The sequence below is a fragment of the Platichthys flesus genome, chromosome 1, assembly GCF_949316205.1.
Source record: "Platichthys flesus chromosome 1, fPlaFle2.1, whole genome shotgun sequence".
NCBI lineage: Eukaryota > Metazoa > Chordata > Actinopteri > Pleuronectiformes > Pleuronectidae > Platichthys > Platichthys flesus.
This window is the reverse complement of record NC_084945.1, coordinates 4,913,166-4,935,175: the sequence shown is the minus strand read 5'-3', so window position 1 is coordinate 4,935,175 and position 22,010 is coordinate 4,913,166. Positions and strand designations below refer to the sequence as shown.

At 41.3% G+C, this 22,010-nt stretch overlaps 1 protein-coding gene across 2 annotated transcripts in view; it reads left to right on the top strand.

The window, feature by feature from the left end:
- tspan4a (tetraspanin 4a) overlaps window positions 1-20,000 on the top strand; it is a 120,752-nt gene extending 100,752 nt beyond the window's left edge. For both annotated transcript variants that reach the window (XM_062397830.1, XM_062397756.1), the window contains 4 exons: window positions 5,629-5,730; window positions 7,734-7,865; window positions 16,149-16,232; window positions 19,789-20,000. In XM_062397830.1, coding sequence (XP_062253814.1) covers window positions 5,629-5,730; window positions 7,734-7,865; window positions 16,149-16,232; window positions 19,789-19,857 — 387 coding nt within the window. In that variant the 3' untranslated portion in view covers window positions 19,858-20,000. The remainder of the gene's footprint in view (window positions 1-5,628; window positions 5,731-7,733; window positions 7,866-16,148; window positions 16,233-19,788) is intronic.
- The last annotated feature ends 2,010 nt before the right edge of the window (window positions 20,001-22,010 follow it).

Sequence of the window (22,010 nt, the reverse complement as noted above, 5' to 3'; positions counted from 1 at the left end):
AGGTTTTTCCCCACGCCGACTCTCATCCTCACCTCCATCTCTCACTCCTTCCATCCCGTCTTTCTTTCTCCCCCCCCCCCCGTCGTATCCCTGCCATATAAATAATTGATGGCCCATCTCCGACTCGCCCGTTGTAGTTAAAGGGCGACTGAAGTCCAGAGGACAACATCAATACCGAGCTCGGAGTGCGGCTGTGTCGTACAGCTCAGGCTGCTCGCCGCACTCTTCCACAGGAGTCAGGCATTGCTAATGACCTACTTAGATCTGAAATAAAAAAGTATTTTTCCCTTTCTGTTTCTCCTCTTCTTATCTGCACGACTTCAGAAGACTTTATCCTCGTCCACCCAAATGGGACACGGGGGCTTCTCCTTGCCGGATTCTTACATCAGTCTGGAGCCGGCTGGCACGTTGCCTGCTGCCACGACTCGTGATGCAGCGGTCCTGTTTATGAAGCAACTCAGCTCATCTTTATTATCACAAGATATTACATCCTGGGTGATTTGTCTTTTCATGTAAATGTTGCGGAGGCTTGCAGAGTTATGGGGAAGTGTCCCTTTCTGCTGCCGCTTTTTCTTGCAACCTCATCTTTTAGCAATTAATTCATGTGGTAATAAACTGTTTCCGCCGTTGTGTTGTGGAGGAAACGTAATCAGTGGCTTGATTATATTCAGAGGCATCATTTCTTTTTTTTTCTTTTTTATGAATGATTGATCACGCGCTGCTTTCATTTATGGCAGCAGAGTTGCCAGGTGGTGGTCGGGTACAAAACACGAGTTACGACGGCCTCACAAGAGACAGAGGAATAAAAAAAAAATAACAGCTCTCAATAAAGGCTGAAAGACAAATGACCGGAGAGGAGAGATGTGAAGTCAGTGCGACGCCATTTTACAAGAATAAAAAGTTTGTTTCCTTGAGGCCACGGGGCAGATATCGACCTCGGAGGTTCATAATCGTGTGTTAGGCACCGTAAACAATCGACAACCAGGCGGAACACAACTGGGAACAATCGTGAGTCAAGTACGCCGTCCATCTGAAACCGACAGAACGCTTCCCCCCCTTTCTTTTTCTTTCACCAGAAGATTGTAATTCTTTTGGGGGGGGGGGCGAGAGAAAGAAAAAAAAAGTCACAGCAAGGATATGAGTTGATTTACAGTCACAGCACCCCCCACAAACTGTGCCTGGCACTTTTATTGAGCAGATTTCCACCGTGTTGTTGCTCCGAGTGAAAATATGAAGCTGCCACAGAGGTTCTGCTGCATTGAATGTCTTCTTCTTTTTAAAACAAACATTTATAAGAACAAGTCAAAAGCAACAACTGGAGATGGATTCCGCTTTGTGTCGGCATGTGTTTGTTTTCTTCTTCATTGTTTGCCGTCTACATTATGATCCTCTTTGTTTCAGTGATATCTCAGAGTGTTGAACCTGATATAAGCTGAACGTCTATTTTTATTCTGCTGGGGGGGGTTATGGCACTTTTTACCCTGCAGATATTAGGATGGCAAAACTGCTTCATGGTAATATGTAAGCCTGCAGGCACGTTATTGACATTTGATAAATCTTTAAATAGAGTCTGAACTATATACACATGTAGACTCCACGGTGCACTATGATTAAATCATCTTTCTGGAGCCTTTTTTACTTCAGAGGATCTCCCTCCATCATGGATTGTGGGAGAATGGGGCATCTGTTTAAATTATAAATCTGCGATTACTATTCATTGTGTGAAGCTAGCTGTAGTAGAGCAGATGCTTCAAATCATATAAAATCAGCTCTGGTGAAACTTTTCATTTAATCCAGGTTGACATCAGAGTAAAGTCAGATGAAGAAATGCAGCTCAGAGTGTTTTACATACAGATATAGAGAATATCAACATATTCAGAATCAGAATCAGAAACATACCAGCACAATAAATACAACACACATAAGAAAAGCAATAAAAATAAACAGTATATATCTCCTCACTATTTACTTCTTATTTAATCCCTTTTTCTAATATTTATACAAAGTAACATTTATTTAGACATAAACATATCTAAATAAAATATATATAATAGTTAAAAGATATAAAAAGTGAAGTAAAAAGTGAAATGCAAGACAGTGAACAGTGTCAGATTGCAGATATTTTTTTCTTTTAAATACATTCTCTGAACTGGCTTCTCTGACATCGAGTGTAATTTATAAAAGCTGCGTCTCTGATGTTCTTTGGGACGTTGTTGGGAAACTCCAACAGACTTACAGCCGATGATCTCAGTGGGGACGGAACTGGAGAGTCAGCTCTGTAACTCGGTCCAATCAGAGCCTTGTATGTCAGGAGGAGAACATTAGAGTCAATCCCTTGTGTTACAGGCAACCAGTGCAAACCCACTGCATTTGTGATATAAAGCTACGTCCCCTTCTCTTGCAATATTCATAGGACCCGAGGGTTGAGGTGGGGAGCTGGAGGAAGATGTAACATCTCTGCACGAGGGCACTTTGACTTTCTTGGAGCCAGATAGAGAAGAAACAACGATGGTTTGGTGACGTGAGCCAAGGTTGAGATACATGTCTCCAATAGAGTAGCTCCACTATATCTATCAGTGTGTTACACCCTGGTTTTCATCCACAGTCTCGTATCTATGTATTTTAATGTTAGAAAATCCATAGGGTTGAGGTCAGGGAGACATGAATGTGAATTAAAAGGGACTGAAATCCTTTTGAACTAAATCTGCAAATTAAAATCAGACCTTGATTTTGATCACGTGTGCTGTGGATCCCTGCACATCAACATATGTTGTAAGAAATAAATACTTAATATCAACTTGATGCATAATGAGTTGATTTGCAATATTTATAGAGAATATTTATATTTCATCTGGTCTGGTTCCTTTAAATTGTGTTTTGCTGTAAGTCAAACCGTTTTGCTCTGGAATCAGGGTTGGTAGATTTTTGTGTAAATCACATCTTTTGAGATTAGTTATTAAAGCAACATGTTTTAAATTTAAAATAACTAGTTTTACCTGCTGTTTAACTTAAGTCTTAAATAAAATATATATATATATATATATATATCCACCATTTCTTTCTAAAATGTACTTTGTATGTCGTTAGGACCATTTAGTCCCAGCTAAGTGCCAGATGCACTCTCCTCTCATAAAACATTTGCAAAGTTTTTTAAGTAGTGAAATCCTGCATTGAAGTGGGGGGGGGGGGGGTAATGTAGACTCTTCTTCAACTCTGCTGCTGCGTCTGTTTCCAGAATATCCACAATGATTCCACATTAAATATGTGAAGTAAAGATCAGCAGCCCAGGCAAGTGGTTTGTGTGTGTGTGTGTGTGTGTGTGTGTGTGTGTGTGTGTGTGTGTGTGTGTGTGTGTGTGTGTGTGTGTGTGTGTGTGTGTGTTAATGCACTCTGGTGTGTGAAGGGCATGTGCTTGGATCTGGGTGAAGTAGAGGACTTGATTAATCATCCGTTTTACCGCCGAGTTAAAACCACATTTGCTCCGTGGAAATGTCAGATTTCACTGCGCAAAGATTTGTCAGAAGGTTGTGTCAGGTTACAGGCGTTCATTCCTCTTTACACATTTAACATCCAGTCAAAAACATATATTGTTTTTAGGCAAATGAAGACTGCACTGGTTGTTTGTGTTCATGAAGTGGGAGGTTGGTTCTGCTGCCGGCAGCAGCTCACAGGCTGGAGAGCTGCAGCGGAGGAGGAGAGAGCAAGGTCAGTGCAGATCAATGCGATGGACGTCTGATGAGATTGACCATCTCAACGTGTAAACAAGGACGACTGCTCTCCCTGGGCATGCAACTGATCTCCACACACAAGAGTCGTGTCTGAGGACCTGACGCTGTTTACACAGGGACATCGTGAGGACACAAAGCACGTTCTCATGATGTGAATCATTGTGTTTTAGAGGTGAAGACATGTCCACAGGTTAAGCTGAGGTTAATATGAAGTGAGTCAGGACGTGAGTGAGTCAATGTAATGTCCTCTGAAGTCATCGATACACGACTGTAAGCAGTGTGTGTGTTTGTGTGTTTACTCTTTAGTTCTGTGGGGAAATGTTGGTTCCTTACCATTGTTGTGAAAACAATATGGCTGTTTTAAAGACATCATGTGTGTTAACTTGATTTTCTATAGTTTGTGAGGGACAATTGTGGTTCGGGGACATTTTGATGCTAGGACAGCATTTTGACACTGAGACATTTTTGGCGCTGTGAGGTCATTGTGATGCTGTGAAGACATTTTGACCCTGTGAGGACTTCTTTGCTACTGTGAGGTCATTTCAGTGTGAGGACATTCGGATGCTATGGGCACTTGGATGTTTTGAAGATATCGTGAAACTGTGAGGACGTTTTGACTGGTCCTTGAAAAGGATGTCTTGCCTTAAGGGTTAAATAAAGCTTAGGTGCGTTTGAGTTGTGATGTTAAGGTAAGACAGAGAGACCAGAACCAGAGTGAGTGTCCGGAGTCCATTTGCTGCTCTGCCATCACGTCCTTATCATTGTTAGATTCATTAACAGCCGAGGCTGCGGTGTGTTTATCTTCGTGACTGTCCCCACGCTCACCGACTCAAAGCTTACCGGGGAAAAAAAAGCTGGGTTTGTTAAATGCTTTTATCTTGTTTGTTTAGATTCCCACTGCTGAACCAGAGCTTCCACACTAAACCCACATGGATCTGCATCTGGCCTGTTTACAGAACGCCACCCGCCGGCGTGCAGCGTGTCGGTTCGGTAGAAAGCCGTTTCAGTCACTTGTAGTTCAGCCGAGTGGAGCGTTCCCACTGTTGACCTCTATTTATTAGTCCTAATGCCTTAATGGGACGACGCTTGAGGAAATATGAGCCGAGCAGAAGCCGCGGCACAGACTGGAGTCTCTCAGCGTGCGGTGAGGTCTCAGCTTCTACCGAGCGATAAAAGGTTTACGGTGTTGTGTGCTGCTCCTGTGGTTTGTCCTCTGACCGTGAAAATCAAATAAATGCAGTAAACAAGTAAATAAAAACATACACAGTACGGGATCCTAAAATGTGCAATCAATATAATGAACAAACGGCAATAAAATATCCCCAAGCTGCAAGATTTCATTAAGTTATATTAGTTTCTGCACACATATATATATTGAAGTCTCTCTGATTATCCTTAATTTGGGTTATTATATTTATTGAGTTATATTTTGAGGTTTATTGTCTTGACTGCTGAGACGAATCCGGAATTCTTGAACCTACAAAAACAAATTTAAAAAGTTGTATTTGAGTTTGTTCTCATCTTCTCTAACTGTGTTATTTTATTCTCATTTACTTTGTTATCTTTTACACTTTGAAAGCGAATGATTTGTTTGAAAGGAGCTATATAAATAAAGTCTGATGGATTGATGGACCAGCGTATAGCATATGAAACAGTGGTTCATCCTTAGAGCACATAAACATGTTCCAGTATAATATGAGCCAAATATAATAAAACATATTGTATCAGAAGGTTCACTTTCTGCATCTTTCTCAGAAGAAATGTGATTATTTTTGTCTTCTTCAGATCAAATGGAATTTGTGATCCTCTAATGAAAATGGAAAAGCTGCTCGATCGCACCTCACTCAACCTCACACACGCACAAGTGGAATTCATTATCCTGTTTCGCTTGTTTTCCCAGATTGATCACTACGCCCAGAGGGATCTGAAGAAAGGCCTCCAGCTCTTCGGCACGGAGGGCAACGTGGGCCTGACCAACGCCTGGATGATCGTACAAACAGATGTGAGACACCAGATCACAGCGGGGGGGGGGGAGCGGCTGTTTGGGCTGATCTAAAACTCGGAAGATATGTCAAAACATAAATTCGGGAAATGTCCATTTCCCAGTCACACTTAACTGAGGTGATGCTGAAAAAAACCAACCTCTCAGCCCATTCAATATTAACATCAGGACCATTTAGCAGGTGGAGTGATGCAGGATACTTTGTCACCAGCAGATACACAACGTGTCCAGTGCATTATTCATCGCTCACCGCAGCGGTCACATCAAATTACGAGGGAGTAGCCAACCGTTGAAGAGCCATTTCAGTTTTTAACATTTCTCCAATTTGTGTAAAAATTTGAATAAAACGCTGGAATCCTTTTTGTTTTATAGTTAATGGGATGGACGCTTTTATAAGCAGGCTGATAAAAAAAACAAAAAACTGACAAATCTGAAAGAAAATGGCAACAAAACCCGTCTCGGCCGACAGTAACAAGCACCCGGAGCTCCGTCAGTTTGAACACTGTGGTGAAACGCTGTCAGACAGATTAATGCAAACATCATAGACTCTCCGAGGTAATCTTTGTTTCCAGCTCTCACTTTGATGTGCATTTTCCTGAGTATTATTTAAATATATAAACACCAATGCAAAGAAAACACAATGTGAGAAACCAAGATTTGGAAGTGGGGATTTGAGGGGGTGGGGGGGTGGGGGGGGGGGGTGCCTCCGGGACACGGGGGATGATAGCGTGGAGACTTCAGGGCTCTGGAGCCGCCGCATGTCACCACTGCTACAGCTGCTACTTGTGTTCCATTAGCTAATGTGCGGTGCATGCTGAATGCTCGGCTCTGGCCTGTGTGCATGTAAGGCTGTACTGCACGATTGTGTGTGTACGTGTGTGTGAATGTGTGTGCGTGTGCCCATGTAAGCATGACTAAAAAGTCATGAAGTGATGACAGGGGAATGCATTGCTATGCAACTAATACATGCTAATGTGTGCGTGTCAGATTGTGTGTGTGAATTGTTCCTTTATTACTGAATGATGGAAAGAGGAGGATCTGAATGAGGGAGCCACCGATATAAATAAAAAATGTCTGTGTGCAAGCGTGCATGTACGTGCACGTCTCTCCAGGTCACATCAGTCCTCGGTGTGAATGTGTGGGGCGCCATAAAGTCCCAGTCTGGCCGAAATGCAGACCATTAAAAAGGCAGCTCTCAGTCTGTCACTGTCCTCCCTCCGGAGCCTCCTTCAAACTCGCTGAGTCACTGAATAGATAATGTACACAACAGATGTCCCCGGGGCGGAGTTCAGCCTTCACAGTGTGAACGGCCACTTGTGGAAAAGAGGAGGGTCCTACATACATGAGGGGAAGTAGTAAAATCCAAAAGTGGCTAAATGCAAATTCGGAAAAGCAGCGAGGGTTGATGTGTTGACCTTTCCAGAATTCAGCCCCCCCCCCCCGCTTGTTTTCCATCTTTAAAACTATACGTTACCTCGGATGCCGTCTGAATTTGAATTCTGCTGCCGTTTGTGATAAATTCCTAATTTGATGCATTGTTTAAGAGGCCGGGGCCGGTTTCCAAATGAACCGATTCCCGAGTCTGTGCACGGAGCGGCGTGGTGGCGCAGCGGAGGCACCATTGTTCCTGTGTGTGGAATTAGAGTCAACTGAATGAACAAAAAACCTCGGGGGCACTTTATCTTTTCATGAAGTACACTGATGAATTGAACTGTGGGGAGAGCCATGATCCCTTATGAGAAATCCATACCACTCACGGGGGGGGGGGGGGGGGGGGATCTAGATAAAAAGAAGCAGGCGAGTTGGAAAATGATTTTAGGGCTTCGAGACAGACGAGATGAGAATTGTACAGAAAGGGGTCGTAGCTCAATACCGGGGAGATGAAGTGTTTTCCGCGTTCAGCACATGTGAATTACTCTTGCCAGTAAATCGTTTCCATGCAATAGGATTTCATGATAAATAAAAGGCCACGCTCTCTTCGCTCCTGTTTCTCTCCGGCACAGTTTCGTTGCTGCGGAGTCACCAACCACACCGACTGGTTCGAGGTGTACAACACCAGCCGGGTGCCCGACTCCTGCTGCCTGGAGTACAGCGACAACTGTGGCCTGGATAACCCGGGAACGTGGTGGACGGCGGTAAGTTCCAGTTAAAACCACTTGTTCCTCCAGTGAGAAGGAAAAACTGCTTTGAATTGAGAATGAATTGTTTGTTTTTGATGTTTTTATTCCTCCTCGTCAGCGACAGTCAGTGACATGTTGTTTTCAGGTTATCTGTCCATTCCGTTTCTTGGAGAACAATATCTCAAGAACACCTTAAGAAAATGTCTTTGGCACAAACGCCATTGTAACCTCATATCTGAGTCTGGAAGAAATTGTATGTAGACTGAAACGAGCACTGATCCTTTAAACACAAATATGCAGGTAGGTCGTGTTTATTAACCCTAGAACACTAACGTCAAATTGTTTAAACCATCACTTACGTCGGGTCAATTTAATCCAATATAATATATCCGATAAGAATTCTTCTCATCACAATATATTAATGTACAACAATACATGGCAATTTGAAGTACTCTTCTTTTATATTCCCTGATACAACATCTCATAAAACGAAAAAAGGTATCATGGGGTGGACCCAGTAAAAAGGCTGAAAAGTAAGGGAGCCGTTAAAGACAAAGTCTTTAACGGCTCCCTTACTGGGACATGTCCGGTGAAGGCACAGTCTACCTGCATCATTTACAACTTATATCATTTTTTTTTTTTTAATTACCCTCTAACACAAACGTCGGGTGAAAATTACCCGTACACGTGCCTATTGAAGAAAACAGGGATGGGAGCAGGGAAACTAGCCGACCTTCTATAACGTCAGTGAGCAGCATGAAGCTACCCAAGGTAAAAAACACCCCACCTTGGTGTTCTAGGGCTAAACAGTGAATATTTGATTTAGAAAAAGGGACAAAAACAGTTGCAGTCAACATGGTGCATCTTATTTTGAACGTATTACTCCCACTCATAATGACGTTAAGTTGATCCCCTGTAAAACAATCAAAATGCTTCTCTCAGCGGCCGAGTCATTTCCCTGTGTTCTTCCCGTTATCTCACGTGGACCTTTGCTGCTTCGCCCCCGGACCTCAACAACCAGCCCCATCCATGGACACATTACTAATTCATAATTACTGATGGTGAATCCTGACCTCTGTCCACTGGGAGTTGACTGCCGTTGTTACCATTGTTCACCTCATGTATAATCAGTGTTGTGTTTTTGAATTTTCCTGCTGTGGCTCGGTCCAGGGAGCTGCTTGTTTATCCCTTTGAGTCATTACCTGAGATTAAGATGCAACTAATCAAGCAACTGAGGTTTACTTCAGTGTTGGTTTACTCCAGGTCTCCTTACGTCTCATTAGACCTTCCTGAACAGGAGACAACCAACATGTCGTGTTTCTGTGCTGCAGCCGAACCAGATACAAAAATAATAAAGAGTTTTACATCATTAGAGTCATGAGGGGGAAAGCTGTTTTATGTCTCTGGGTGTAAACAGAACTGTTGGTGGATGAGCTGAGGATTGCATCAGTCAGACGGAGAAACAGGACAAGCTGCATCATTTGTGCATGTTTCTCATATGGGCTCGACAAATGGATAATTCTGCACATGCACGAGTGAAACTTGTCCCTGGTGGGGTTTTTAAATGTGATGAAATAAAACATATAAATTATACCTGCATTTACAACTTATAATCAATCTACTTACTTGTGACCCTGGAAGCAAACAGGGTCTCGTGTGAAATCCCCGACGTGTTTTGTTAAACCTTTAAACACAAAACAACAAACTTCCTTTAACTAGACCTAGAAATCTGGGAATCTACCTTTTTTTAGTCCGGTCCAGACTTTAATAGAAGTTAAAGCTGATGCACAAACACAGAATCACCTCCAGAATTCCATTTCTTCCCAATCTCCTGGAGACAACTGTGGTCTTTCCAGCCTCAGAACCTCATCTTTGAAAATTCCAGTCTGGTTTCAGAGGCTTTGCTTCATCTGATAGAATCAGCCATCTTGACTAATGACATCCTCTTGGCAGCCGATGCATCAAATTGCAGCTTTTCAATCAGCCTCTGACGCAGTGGACCACACCTTTCTGTTACTGGGACATGTGGCAGGTGTCTCCGTCTCAGTCTGTCGAGAGGTCTTTACACTGGTGAGGTTTCCAGTGGGATCCCTCTGGGCTCCAGTTCAGGACCCATTCTCTTTTTTAATTCATGGAGCCACACATCCGCAGTGATGGCTTCTCCCAAAGACTTAGTTTAAAGATACATAGAGGGACTAAATTCACCAGTAAGGGGGAGAGTACTAAATATGTAAATGTATAAAAGTTAGGAAAATATGATATCTGCAATGTAAAAATGATTTCACATGGAAAGATATTAAGATTGAGATAAAACAAATTGAACTAACTTAACATATATCACATATTAAACCACCTGTTTCAATCATGAATGAGTTCTTCAGAAACTCAAAGGGGGCCCTACTTAATTTAATGGACTCTCATAAGTACTTAAAATCAGCTCATCATTTCAAATCCTCAGATTCCAAGAATATGTTGAAAGTTCGAGTTTTTTTTTGGGGGTGAAATGAGTCAACACGGAAACGGTGTTTATTAAATCTGTGTGGGAGTTTTGTTTGACAGTGCACCAGGATGAGGCTATAATAATATTGCACCCTGGATCACTATTAAAGCGGTGCAGCTGTAAAAGAAGCTCCACTTTGGCTTGTTGAATATTTAAACCCCCCCTGTAGCTCATCAGACCTACACAGCAGCTGTTGTTCAGCTCGGCAAACTGCTAATGCTCATTATCGAGACATTATTTTTCTGGGGCTTGATGAAAATAAAACGTGATGGCGCCAGCGATTAAAATTAGATCTAATCGCAAGTTTATAAGTTGTCATCGTCGTCATTAAGGAGAGAAAGGCCACTTTCAGCCACTCAACCGAATGAGTAGAGATGATGAGCCCTGAATTAGAATGATTTCTGTGAAGCCTCTGATGACGTTTCAACATATTCTCCAGAATGATCAGATGTTCCAGATGTCACCGGCACTCAGATCAAAGCCTCCGATCAAATGCATCGTTAATCTTTTTACCTCCTGTGTGAACGGATGTCATTTTGCGTTTTATTAAAAATGGTTGGCTCGTATTAACGTGCATCAGCTTTTGTTTAGAGTTATATCTTGAAATAGAATCAGCAGCAGCTGGGAAACCACATGGGCCGTTTGGGAGCTTCGTCTTTATAGCTTCATCAGTTGATGCATTTTAAGTTTTTAATTTTCCCAGCTTCTTTTTTTTCTGTGAAACAAAAAAAAAAAGTTTAGTTTAAAATTCCATTAGCACTAAAAAGGACCCTGTGATGAGATTGGTACATTACAATTCTGTTTCTTATCATGGTTTGATTAAATATTACAGGTTTTCCACAGGTTTCAACAATTGAAAACCTTTTTTAAAATTCAATGTTAGAACTATGTCAGCGTCTCTATGTAAACCTCCAGATAATTTGAGATAAGAAAGTTGCCATGATGATAAAAACCCTCAAAACAAAACGTCACAGCGCAAACTATAGAAACATTGGACTTAAACAAGTGGAGGTTGTGTTAAAATACCTTCAACATGACTAAGAGACACCTTCATGTGAGACTTAGTATTACTTTAATGTATGTAAGGATTTTCAAGGCCTTACGTTTTGCTTTTTGAATTATAGACTCATAAAGCCCCAGTGCAAAGCCTAATAAGAAGTTTTGCAATTGAGAGACTGTTTTGTACATTCAGAGCTTTTTGACAGCACATTTATTTTAAATCTCATTCCTCAGTTAAGTAAATAAAGTAAATCTTCAGTCATTTCCATTTGCAAAGGGCAGATCCCGAATATGAAGCCATCAGTTTCAGGGCTGTAGACCGGGGAGCCGACAGACGTTCATCTTGAAATACGCTCGTCCTGCTGAGCTCTAAAGGCCAAACTGCAGCTGCTTTGCTTTTAGAAAATGAAAGACAAACTTTTTAAATGTCTTTTCATTACTTTTCCTGAAACGTGCCTTTACAAAAACTATTATAAAGGTTTTTCAGAATGGATATTTTCCTTTTTCAGCTTGTTAGTTGTCTCGTACACCTTTGAATTCCTTCAACCACTTTCATTTGACAAATTGAACTGACTAGTTGTTGTATTTTAACACCGTCAGACCTTCAGATCAAGGATTCTATCACTGCAGCTGGAACTGAGGCATCTCTTCCATTAACAGCAGTTTTTTCAAATATGCTTTCTAAAGTTTTTTAATTAGATTCAGTTATTTTTCTATTAAACACGCTGCACAGATTTCTCCATTAAGCTCAAAGTGACAGGAAACATTAACGAGGCTGCAGACAGGTCTGTGTGGTTCGACCTCTTCAAGGCAGCTACGTGTGCTACAAATAAATAACATAACTTGTTTCTATTAGTTTTGAATTAACACTTGTGGAATAAAACCTGTTACTTGGCCTTTGCGTTAGATTCTTGTTGTTCTTCACGTCGGCATGAGATTGTTCACAATCCGTGAAAGGAAATCTGTCTCCACGCTCTCATTCATAGCAAACAGAAACACACACAAAAGGACACACTTATAGTTTTGATGTGTACACAAACACACACAACTCCAAGTTTCAAAGCCTTCGAACGCTCGAGGACCTCGTGTGATTCCACTCGTGTACTACTTCTGTAAACACGGCTCGTTTCTTGGGTATTTTGATAACTGCTTGGGCTGTTGATGGTTAAATGACACAATGAATACATTTCAAATGACACCATTGATTCTACAAATGCTTAAACGACCTGTGTTCACTGCATGAAATTACGACTTTTGACCTTATTCTGAAAGCAATATCGATTCGATTATGATTTTTACACGGGTTTCTAATAAAATATTCAATTAAACTTTATTTGTACAGCACCAAATCCTAGCACACATTATCTCAAGGTACTTTCCATTGTAGGTTTGAGACTATGGCTACTGCAGAGAAACCCAACAGCCCCTCGGCCTCGACCGGTTGGGCTGAGCGGAGAGAAATGGGGAGAGGAGGGTGGAGATAAGAGAGGAGAGAAGAGAGGAGAGAAGAGGAGAGAAGAGAGAAGAGAGAAGAGAGAAGAGAGAAGAGAGAAGAGAGAAGAGAAGAGAGAGATGTTCCAGTTTCCATGTTACAGAGCAAAATCTAATTATCACTCATGTCACTATTTCATCCTACTTCCACTCAAACTAGAGGACATGATGATTACGTAACAACCTCCAATAGGAGGTTATAATGTGAGTCTGAAATACACATGTCTACATAATGCGAGCTAGGTCCGAATACTATGTATAATAATACGTATAAATTATATTTTTTCAGATTCCTAGTATTTCTGAAACCTAGTATGACTTTATTCAAATAATCAGAAAGGGCTATTTTCAAGGTCGTGCCTCATTCAGACTCTTGTTAAAAAAAGGGTTTATATCAGAATATTACATCCATATAAAAGCTTCATCTCATCATTTAAATTTGTTATTATAAAAAATATCTTGAATAACGTCTCCAACCTGCTCCTCAACGATCTGGTTATTCAAACAACAGACAAGAGTTACCACAGAGTTTATCTGCAGTAACCACCTGGCTGGTTTATATCCTGCACTATAGCATATATTAGCATAATGCACATATTTTTACATACATAAATATTTTATACTGGTGATCAATAGTATTTCTGGTTATGTTCCTGATTGAAGCTCAGATTACGGTGTTCCACAGCCGCTCTTGTATTTTAATGTGCCACTGCTCCTGTGCTGTGGAACTGGTCGGGCAGTTTCTTCCCATCCCCTGGTTTTTTGGCAGCGTCTGCAGTGGACGTCAAATAAGAAAAATCTGAATTATTATACGTCCCGATGCAGCTCTGTGGTCCAGGAGCGTTGCACTCGGGCGGCGGCTTCATAAATAACTACAGAGCCGTCCTAAATTTGGCACGACTTTCCATATCGATCCAGCCTGGAATTATTTCACCTTGGGCAAAAGGAAAATATATGTTTTTCGGTGCCCGGATGTTTCAAACAGCAGTGAAATGCAGACTCCTGTGTTTGGTTTTCCTGACTCAGATTCTGATGTGAGGAGATTTTAGAAAATACAATGTGGAAGGAACGCATGTGTGCAGAACTGGATAATTTAATCCTAACAGCACTGCAGCCTGTTATGTTGTTATTACAGTATGTCAGTCTGTCTTTTCTCCGGGAGAACTCGCGTAATGAATTCAGCGCACATTTGTTTTTTCTTCCTTCAACTATAAAGAGGTGGAGGTGTCAAACGGGATGTCAGCTCCACGCTGCTCATTGAAAGCGAGTCCTCTCCTTTCAGGATTCAGACGCTTTTCATCACTCGCTTACATCTTTGACCCGGCGCTCTCCTCTGGCTCTTAATAATAATTACCTCCCTCTTCTCCGGGCCTGCGGCGCACAGCGTGGCCCTCAGAACTCTCCCAGAGTGTCACAGGAGACTATGAGAATGTTCTCGAGGTGATAAAAAAAAAAATGGTGGCAAAAACAATGTGGAAGCGGCAACTTTGTGGAGAATTCAAACCATGTTGGATATGAAATATTCAGATTATTCTCATGTCTACGTGAAGCCTCCGGTGCTTGTGTTGTTCTCGGATTCACATTACCTACGTGTTTATACGGCTTAAAGGGAAACGAGGACTGTGAGTACACGCTCCAATTCTGGAAAGTTTCTCCCCAAGAACATAAGTTCACGAGGAAGAGGAGAAGACAATACGGCTGATACCACTTGTTCCATCCCAGTTTCTGAACACTGGCAGAGAAGCCTCACTGGGAGGTTGGTACATTTTGTCCAAGGCTGCCTCTTAAAAAGTAAACATTTTATAATCTGAATTTCAGGCCTTGAGAAATATTGAATTGGTTAAAATATTACATTTAAAATTAGGTCATTCACATTCATTGAGGTACTTCTTGTACTATGAAACCCATTTTAAAGGGTAAAAGAAATATTTTTGCATACTTTGTCATAAATGTAGGTCTTTCTCCGTGATAGATAGATAGATTACTTTATTCATCCCCGAAGGGAAATTAAGTTGTCATAGCAGCCGGTATATTTGAATACAATAAAATACAATACAATAGAATAAAAAAACAAAAAAACAATAAGAATAAAAACAGAAACACAAGATAAATAGGTAGATAAGGTGCAGTGGCAAGATGATGGTAATAATAGTACTGATGATATGATGGTAATGTTATTGTTAGACAGTACACAAAAATAGCAGAGTACATGTAGTATACAACACAACACAATACAATATACATTCATACATGATAGTAAAAGATATTAGCACGTTGTCATGAAACTACAAACAAGTCCAACATGGAACTGATGAATCAGGGTTATTCTTTAATGGGCTAATTCACCTTATCTTAAATGACGTGCAAGTAATTCTGTGATATTCCTTGAAATCTGTTCTACTTGATAAAAGTCTCAGCTGTATTTATTATCATCTCACCACAGGGTGCATTCAGTAGCTACCCTGGAGCTTTTGATCTTCATCAGCAGATGGATTCGATCCAGTTAAATTGTGAATGTTTCAGGTTTCACTTTGTTTTACAGAAAAAATGATTAGACTATTGCATCCAAATTGACGCGGTGTTTTACCAGTTGCTGATTCACTGAGAACCAGTTTAAAAATTGTTAACATAAAATTGAACTGATAAACACCTCGGTCAGAGTTTATCTCAGTTCTCTGCTCTTGGCTTGGGGACATAATCTAGATCTCCATCGAGGGTAAATCTCTACAACACAACTCGTCTTTAATTATAGGGAAGTATTTCTGTGTCTCTGATGTCATTCTTAACAAAGGTCTTAAAATGGATTCATTGCCAGAGCAGTGTCTGTTCTAAACCTGCCTGTTGGGCCTGTTAATCTGTCCTGTGGTGGTGAAAGTGACCGGCGGTCATTGAACCGCAGCGAGTGAAGACCTGCTGCAGGAAGAGGTCCCGGGAAGTTATCGCCATTATTGTGGAAGCGCCGTTATCGTGATTAACAACATCGCTTGCACTGATGATTCCCAGCCACTAGTGCTGCACAGCGCCGGGTACCTGCCTGTAAATTAAGACTGAACGTGTCCAAAGTCGCACACAATTCAACACTGCACTTCCCTGGGCGACACACAACACACGTGCCAAGTGTGAAGCTGGGGAGATGCATGTGTTTCTACAGAGTTGCATTCCACAGATTTCTGAAATTATTGAAAATGTCCTAAATACTTAACTAGTTGAAACCTGTAGACACCTTGTTGCTTAATCAATGGACAGAGTTGTGCATTACACTTGTTAAGCTGATGTGTGTGCGTGTGTTTGTGTGTGTGTCTCCACAGCCATGCTACGAGCGCGTTAAGGACTGGCTTAATGAGAACCTGGTGGCCCTTTGGATCTTTGCTCTATGCACGGCACTTACTCAGGTAATTACAGCTTTTAAGTTGAATGAGTTATTTTTTTCCACGCGGTCATTAACTCACTTCTTTATATCTACAGGCTCTTACTTTGAGATAAATAAACCCAACGCTTTGCATTAAGCAGTGGGTTCAGGACTCGTGTGGACGGGGGGGGGGGCCGCACGTAAACCCCCCCCCACGCTGCCACCGAGGACCACACAGTCCCACTGTCCATAAAATACTTTTATTTCCTCTCCAGCCGAGTCGTACGTGACGTGCTTCCACAATCGGCGAGGAGAGAGAAATGCTGCTCTGGATAGAGCATCGATCACACCGGGCTGCTGTGAGGCCACTGGCTTATTTCTAGTCACTGGTTAAAGAGTCTCCCCCCCCCCCCTTCTGAAAACCCAACACATTGATCTCAAACATCTGTGATGATTCTACAGCACAGACGAGTTATACAGTGATTGTTTGTGTTTAGACAAAGATGGTGAATAGCAGACGTCTGTTACTTCTGAAAGAAAAACACATTCCCTCTTCTGCACATGAAGTAGAATCAATACTAAGTTTGAGTCATCGACCCTGGAGCCTTTGTGTTGCCAAACCCTCACTGAATGAGTTTCGACTCAGATTCACAGCTTTTTATCTGATGGAATTCCTCATGTGCACAAATGCGGCTTCAAGTCCGACTTCCTGTTCGGTCAATTCAACAAACTGAAGCTGCCAGGAAGTTGAAATACCGAGAAGATGACAATGCATTCAAAAAAATTACAGGCACATTTAGAGATAATCACTCGAGGATATTAGAACAGCTCAGAGTGCAGTCATCAGGTACATGTACATTCCTTTATCCTCTGAGCATGGCGGGGGGGGGGGCTGACTTTTCAAAATCGACTCAACGATGTGTGTCTTTGCTCAGACAGTGAACAGGGAATGACTCCGATGTGTGCACTTCACACAATGAGGTGCATGGATGTTGGACACATAATTGGTCCCTGTGTGTAAATTGAGGCCTGTTAATGGCCCCTGACTTAAAAGCTAAAGATCCAGCACTGCAGGGTACACGCTGGGTCACGAGCCAATCACAGGGCTGAGAGCAATTATGTTTGTCACCGCAACTAAAATTGAGGAAACAACAGAACATAAATGCTCATGTGATGCCGTCGGTGCCACATGGGAGATGACCCCCCCCCACATCAGAGACTAATTTGCACTGTAGCTACAGGTCGTCAAACAACATGCAATTATCAATTATAATATACAGTGAGCACAGATGTTCTACGGGCTCATTTTATACAAGAGAAAAACATTAAGTACAGATTTAAGACCTAATGAGCTTTTAGTGTATTTGCCTTTTTTTAATGGAAAAGGGTTATTATTAGATATTGGCCAACCGGTGCGTCGTCTTTACTCACACAAAGAAAGTCAGACCAGAAACAACCACCAGGCGAGAGGAAGACCAAAGAAATCCAAAGAGGAAAAGGTCAGGAAGTCGATATGTAGGGGTTTCGAGGGGGAAAAGCAGGGAGAGGAAACTAAGCAGGTAACAGGTGTGTACAAATTACCAGGAACCCGCTGCAAGACAGGAAATATTATTGATTACAAAATAAAAGAGGAAGATGATATGCAGAAAACCAAATGGGATGTGCAGAAAAATACACAGGACATGGGGATATATCCAAATAGCTCACCTCTAAAAGAATATTCATCAACTTCAAATGTTTACTTTAAAAAGTACAAAATACAACGCTCAGAAATCCACAGCTAAACTAAAAACAGATATGTTGCCAAATGAAAAGCAAAGCAGTTAAATATCAGAACATCAAACTGGCAAAAAATCTGAAAAACGAATGCAATATGCAAAATCTTCTTATCTTTTCCAGTTGTGGGAAAAATGAACTTGTGGGTTTACGGGGTGTGTGAAGCCTTGGTCACAGTTTGGAGGGAGAAGACACAGGATGACAGGAAACAGCCAAAAGCCGTTAGAGATCCTATCAACAGCATCTGTGACGTGTAGAGTAAACCTGTTAAAACAGTAAACCTGTTAAAACACGACTCTCCTGGGTTCAATGTACAAATTAAAAGAAAGAGTTTAAGAGATTCGCTGAAAACAAAAGATCTAAAGAAATGAAGTTAACCGGGAGTTGGAGCCCTGTGGTCTTAGTAATGCAGTTATACTTTACATTCACCCTGAGAGGAGATGTAACTCTCCTCTTTCATTTTTATTTTATGTATGTTTTATGTGTTTGAACATTTATTTCTTATTCATTTAATCATTTCATGTCTTAAGAAAAAATGGCCATAGATATTATAACAGAACATGAAAGCAAATCAAACTGTAAAGAACTGTCGAGGGGGGAAATCAATGTCAATGAAAGACCCTGAATTGTTTATTATAATATTAATATTTGAGTGGTGGCATGGTGGTGCAGTGGGTCTGTACCAATGCCTCCAAGCAGAAGGTTTTCTGGTTCACCTCTCAGGTCGGCTGCAGCCCTTCTGCCCGAGGAGTTTTCCTTTCTCCCAGTGTCAGCACATCTTCCTCCCCCAGTCCAACACGCTGCTGAGGGTCACGTTGAGCTATACTCCATGAATATGAGTGTTTCTCAATATGCTGACCCTGCAGTACTCACTGGTGACCAGTCCAGGGTTTACACCACCTCTCACCCAACGTCAGCTGGGATTAGCTCGACCTCCCCTATAACCTTCTAAAGATAAGTGGGGTAGCTAATGGATCCAATCAAGCCCTGTCTTATTAAACCAGTACGAAATCCTTCCATCCCAGTAGCCAATCCCAGCTGATAATGGAAAAGAGGCAGGCTACACACTGAAAAGGTCACCAGTGTAGGAACAGCCATTCCCACTCACATATACCTATATGTCTCCAATGAACGTAACCACAAGAAAGACCCCATGTGAACTGGGATTCAAACCGGGGACCTCAGTGAGGTTGATGGTGGTCACCGCTTATCCACTGTGCCACAGAGACTAGAAATCAAATACAGATATCCTGAAACTACCCCGATTGTTTCAACTCCAGCAGAAAGTATTGTGTCCGTGCAGCATCCGGCTTCTTAATGTAAGAAGTTAATAAAGACTTTGGTTTTTCAGGGTCTTTAAAAAAAAAGAGATTAGAACAAAGAAATGATCAACAGAGAGTTTTTACATTTAAGAAGCAGAAAGAGCGAAAGCTGAGAGAAAGAAACCGGAGGTTTCACAGATCAGCAGACAAAGCCTTTGCGGGGGCACAGATATGATAAAGAGATAATATGATAATTATATTATTAATAATAATGAAGAGAAGAAGCAAGCTGTGTAGTATTTAATAAAGGAACCAAGTTCAGATGTGAATGTGTGGCTGCTCTGCTTATTGTTATCCAAGAAGAAACTGTATCAGGATTTGAATTTAACACTATGAGACGTTTATTCTCACAGTTTTAATCTCAGAGTTTTAATCTCACAGTTTTATTCTCACAGTTTTATATTCTGAGAAGGAGACAAGAGGAGCTTTTCTTTTCATTTCACCGTGACGCTGCTCATCTGAAGTCGTTCACACTCGACCTGTTCTCTTGTCTTTTGGCAGATCCTGGGTCTGGTCTTCTCCATGACGATGTTCTGTCAGGCGGTGAAAGTAGAAACTTTTTACGCCTAGCGACTGACCTCTGACCTCCAGCACACTTGGATTCTCCTCTTCCTCCTCCTCCTTCCTCCTCCTCCTCCTCCTCCTCGTCCTCGACAGACTCTTCTTTTCAAACACTCGTCCTCTCTGTGACACTCGCTCTTGGGTGTCCCCCCCCCCCCTCTAACTATCAACAAGCACAGTGTCAGTGTCCCACCTGAGTTGTTTTGCTATGGTTTGCTCTGTGTCGAAAAAAAAAACAAGAAGCTATTTCTGTGATACATTCTATGACGCTGTATTATGAACATGTATAAAAGCAAAACGTGTGTAACCCCCTCTTTTTTAATATGTGTTTTTGATTTAAATTATTTCACGGTTTGTATGTGTCTTTCAAACTGAGAGCTACCGATTGGGAAGGTGCACTGTGTGAAGTGCTGCAAGTGCATGTCTCCTGCGATGGTGTGTATTAAATGTTTTTGGCTCGACTAAACGGCGTCTGCACGTCATCCTGTCATTTCTCAAGGGGGGAGGGGGGGGGGGGGGGGCACTGAAGGGTTTTGTGTGTAATCCTGCTTTAATTACGTCTGACAGCGTGAATGACAAACAGGAGTGATGGGGAATGTCTTGCCAGGAACCAGGATGTGAAAAGCGTCGGTATCGTCCGTCTGCTGAGACACGACGGAGTCATTCAAATATTTTGTGGCACCTAATCAGGCATTAATTAGATATTTCTAATGAAGATGCACTTTATGGCTTCAGAGCATGTGGCTCTTTTACTGGGCGGATTTACACGGGACACGAGGATCGCACCAACTTCAATGAGAAGATTCCGTCGGAGGGAATTTGAATGAACAGTAGCAGTGTCCTCCAGACGGGCCCGGGGCTGTTTCCCTCTCAGCACCAATCACGTCTCCGATGACCGAGATTCATCCGCAGGCTTTCAAACATCCTCCGACCCTTTTGTCTCCTTAAAGTCCTTTCTTTTTTATTTCCTCCTTCCACTTTGGGCCGTCAGGTTCAATCCCGGCTATAGGTACAACGGAAACGCACTTTGATTAAATAGCTCCCCGGGAAAAATGGGTTAGAAGATAAGGGAGGAGCTGTTTTTCTGATGTGGTTTGAGGTCCGTGAGCTGCAGGTGATGGAACTCTTTCTGCATTTGTTGGGATTTCTTTCTTCCTTCCCTTCATTTTTCGCTGCTTTAAAATAATCTGGACCTGAGAGAGAGAGGAAATCCCAGAGCGATCAGATCTGTGGGAAATGTTTTAAACCTTTCGAGTTGAAGAGAGGAAACTAAATTTAAAAATAAAGAAATTACAGACGTCAGTCAGGTGAAGCTTAAACAGGCTACATTTGTTTTTGTTTTTTTTTACAGCAGGGGTTCTTAGCTTTGAACATATATAGATAGATAGATAGATAGATAGATAGATAGATAGATAGATAGATAGATAGATAGATAGATAGATAGATAGATAGATAGATAGATAGATAGATAGATAGATAGATAGATAGATAGATAGATAGATAGATAGATCATAGATAGACAGATAGATAGATAGATAGATAGATAGATAGATAGATAGATGATAGATAGATGGATAGATGTGTACTTAATTGATCTGAATTGTGAAATGCTTTATAAATGTTATAGCAGCTTGTCAAGGGCATTATACATTGAGCAAAGTAGCAATACAACAGGTAAATTACAAAAAATTGAAATGTAATAAACATAAAATGTACTAAAAACAGTACCTACTCCCTAAGTAATACACAATAAAGTACTAAACTACATAAAATACTCAACTACACAGTAAAGTACTAACTATAATAGAACAACGATAAGCCTATAAAGAAGAGACTGAATACAAGAGATGACAAACTATGAATAACAGTAAAATGTGAAAAGTTGCAGTAGTTGTGTGTTTATATAGAAGTTGGAAAAATAAGCACAGGTGGTTTGCAAAAGTCAGAAAACTCCAAACATAACATGAAGTACATTAAGTTCTCAGTAGAGCTCAAACCTCCTTCAAGGCCCAACAGTCCATGAATTCAATATAGCTGCATTAAATTGCAAACACTCGTAGATATCAGTTCATTAAAAATGTTCTTTAATGTATTTTCTGGGATATTTGTCAAAATCTCCAAAAACACCTTATATAAAAATGCTGCAGAATTCCTGAACTTGT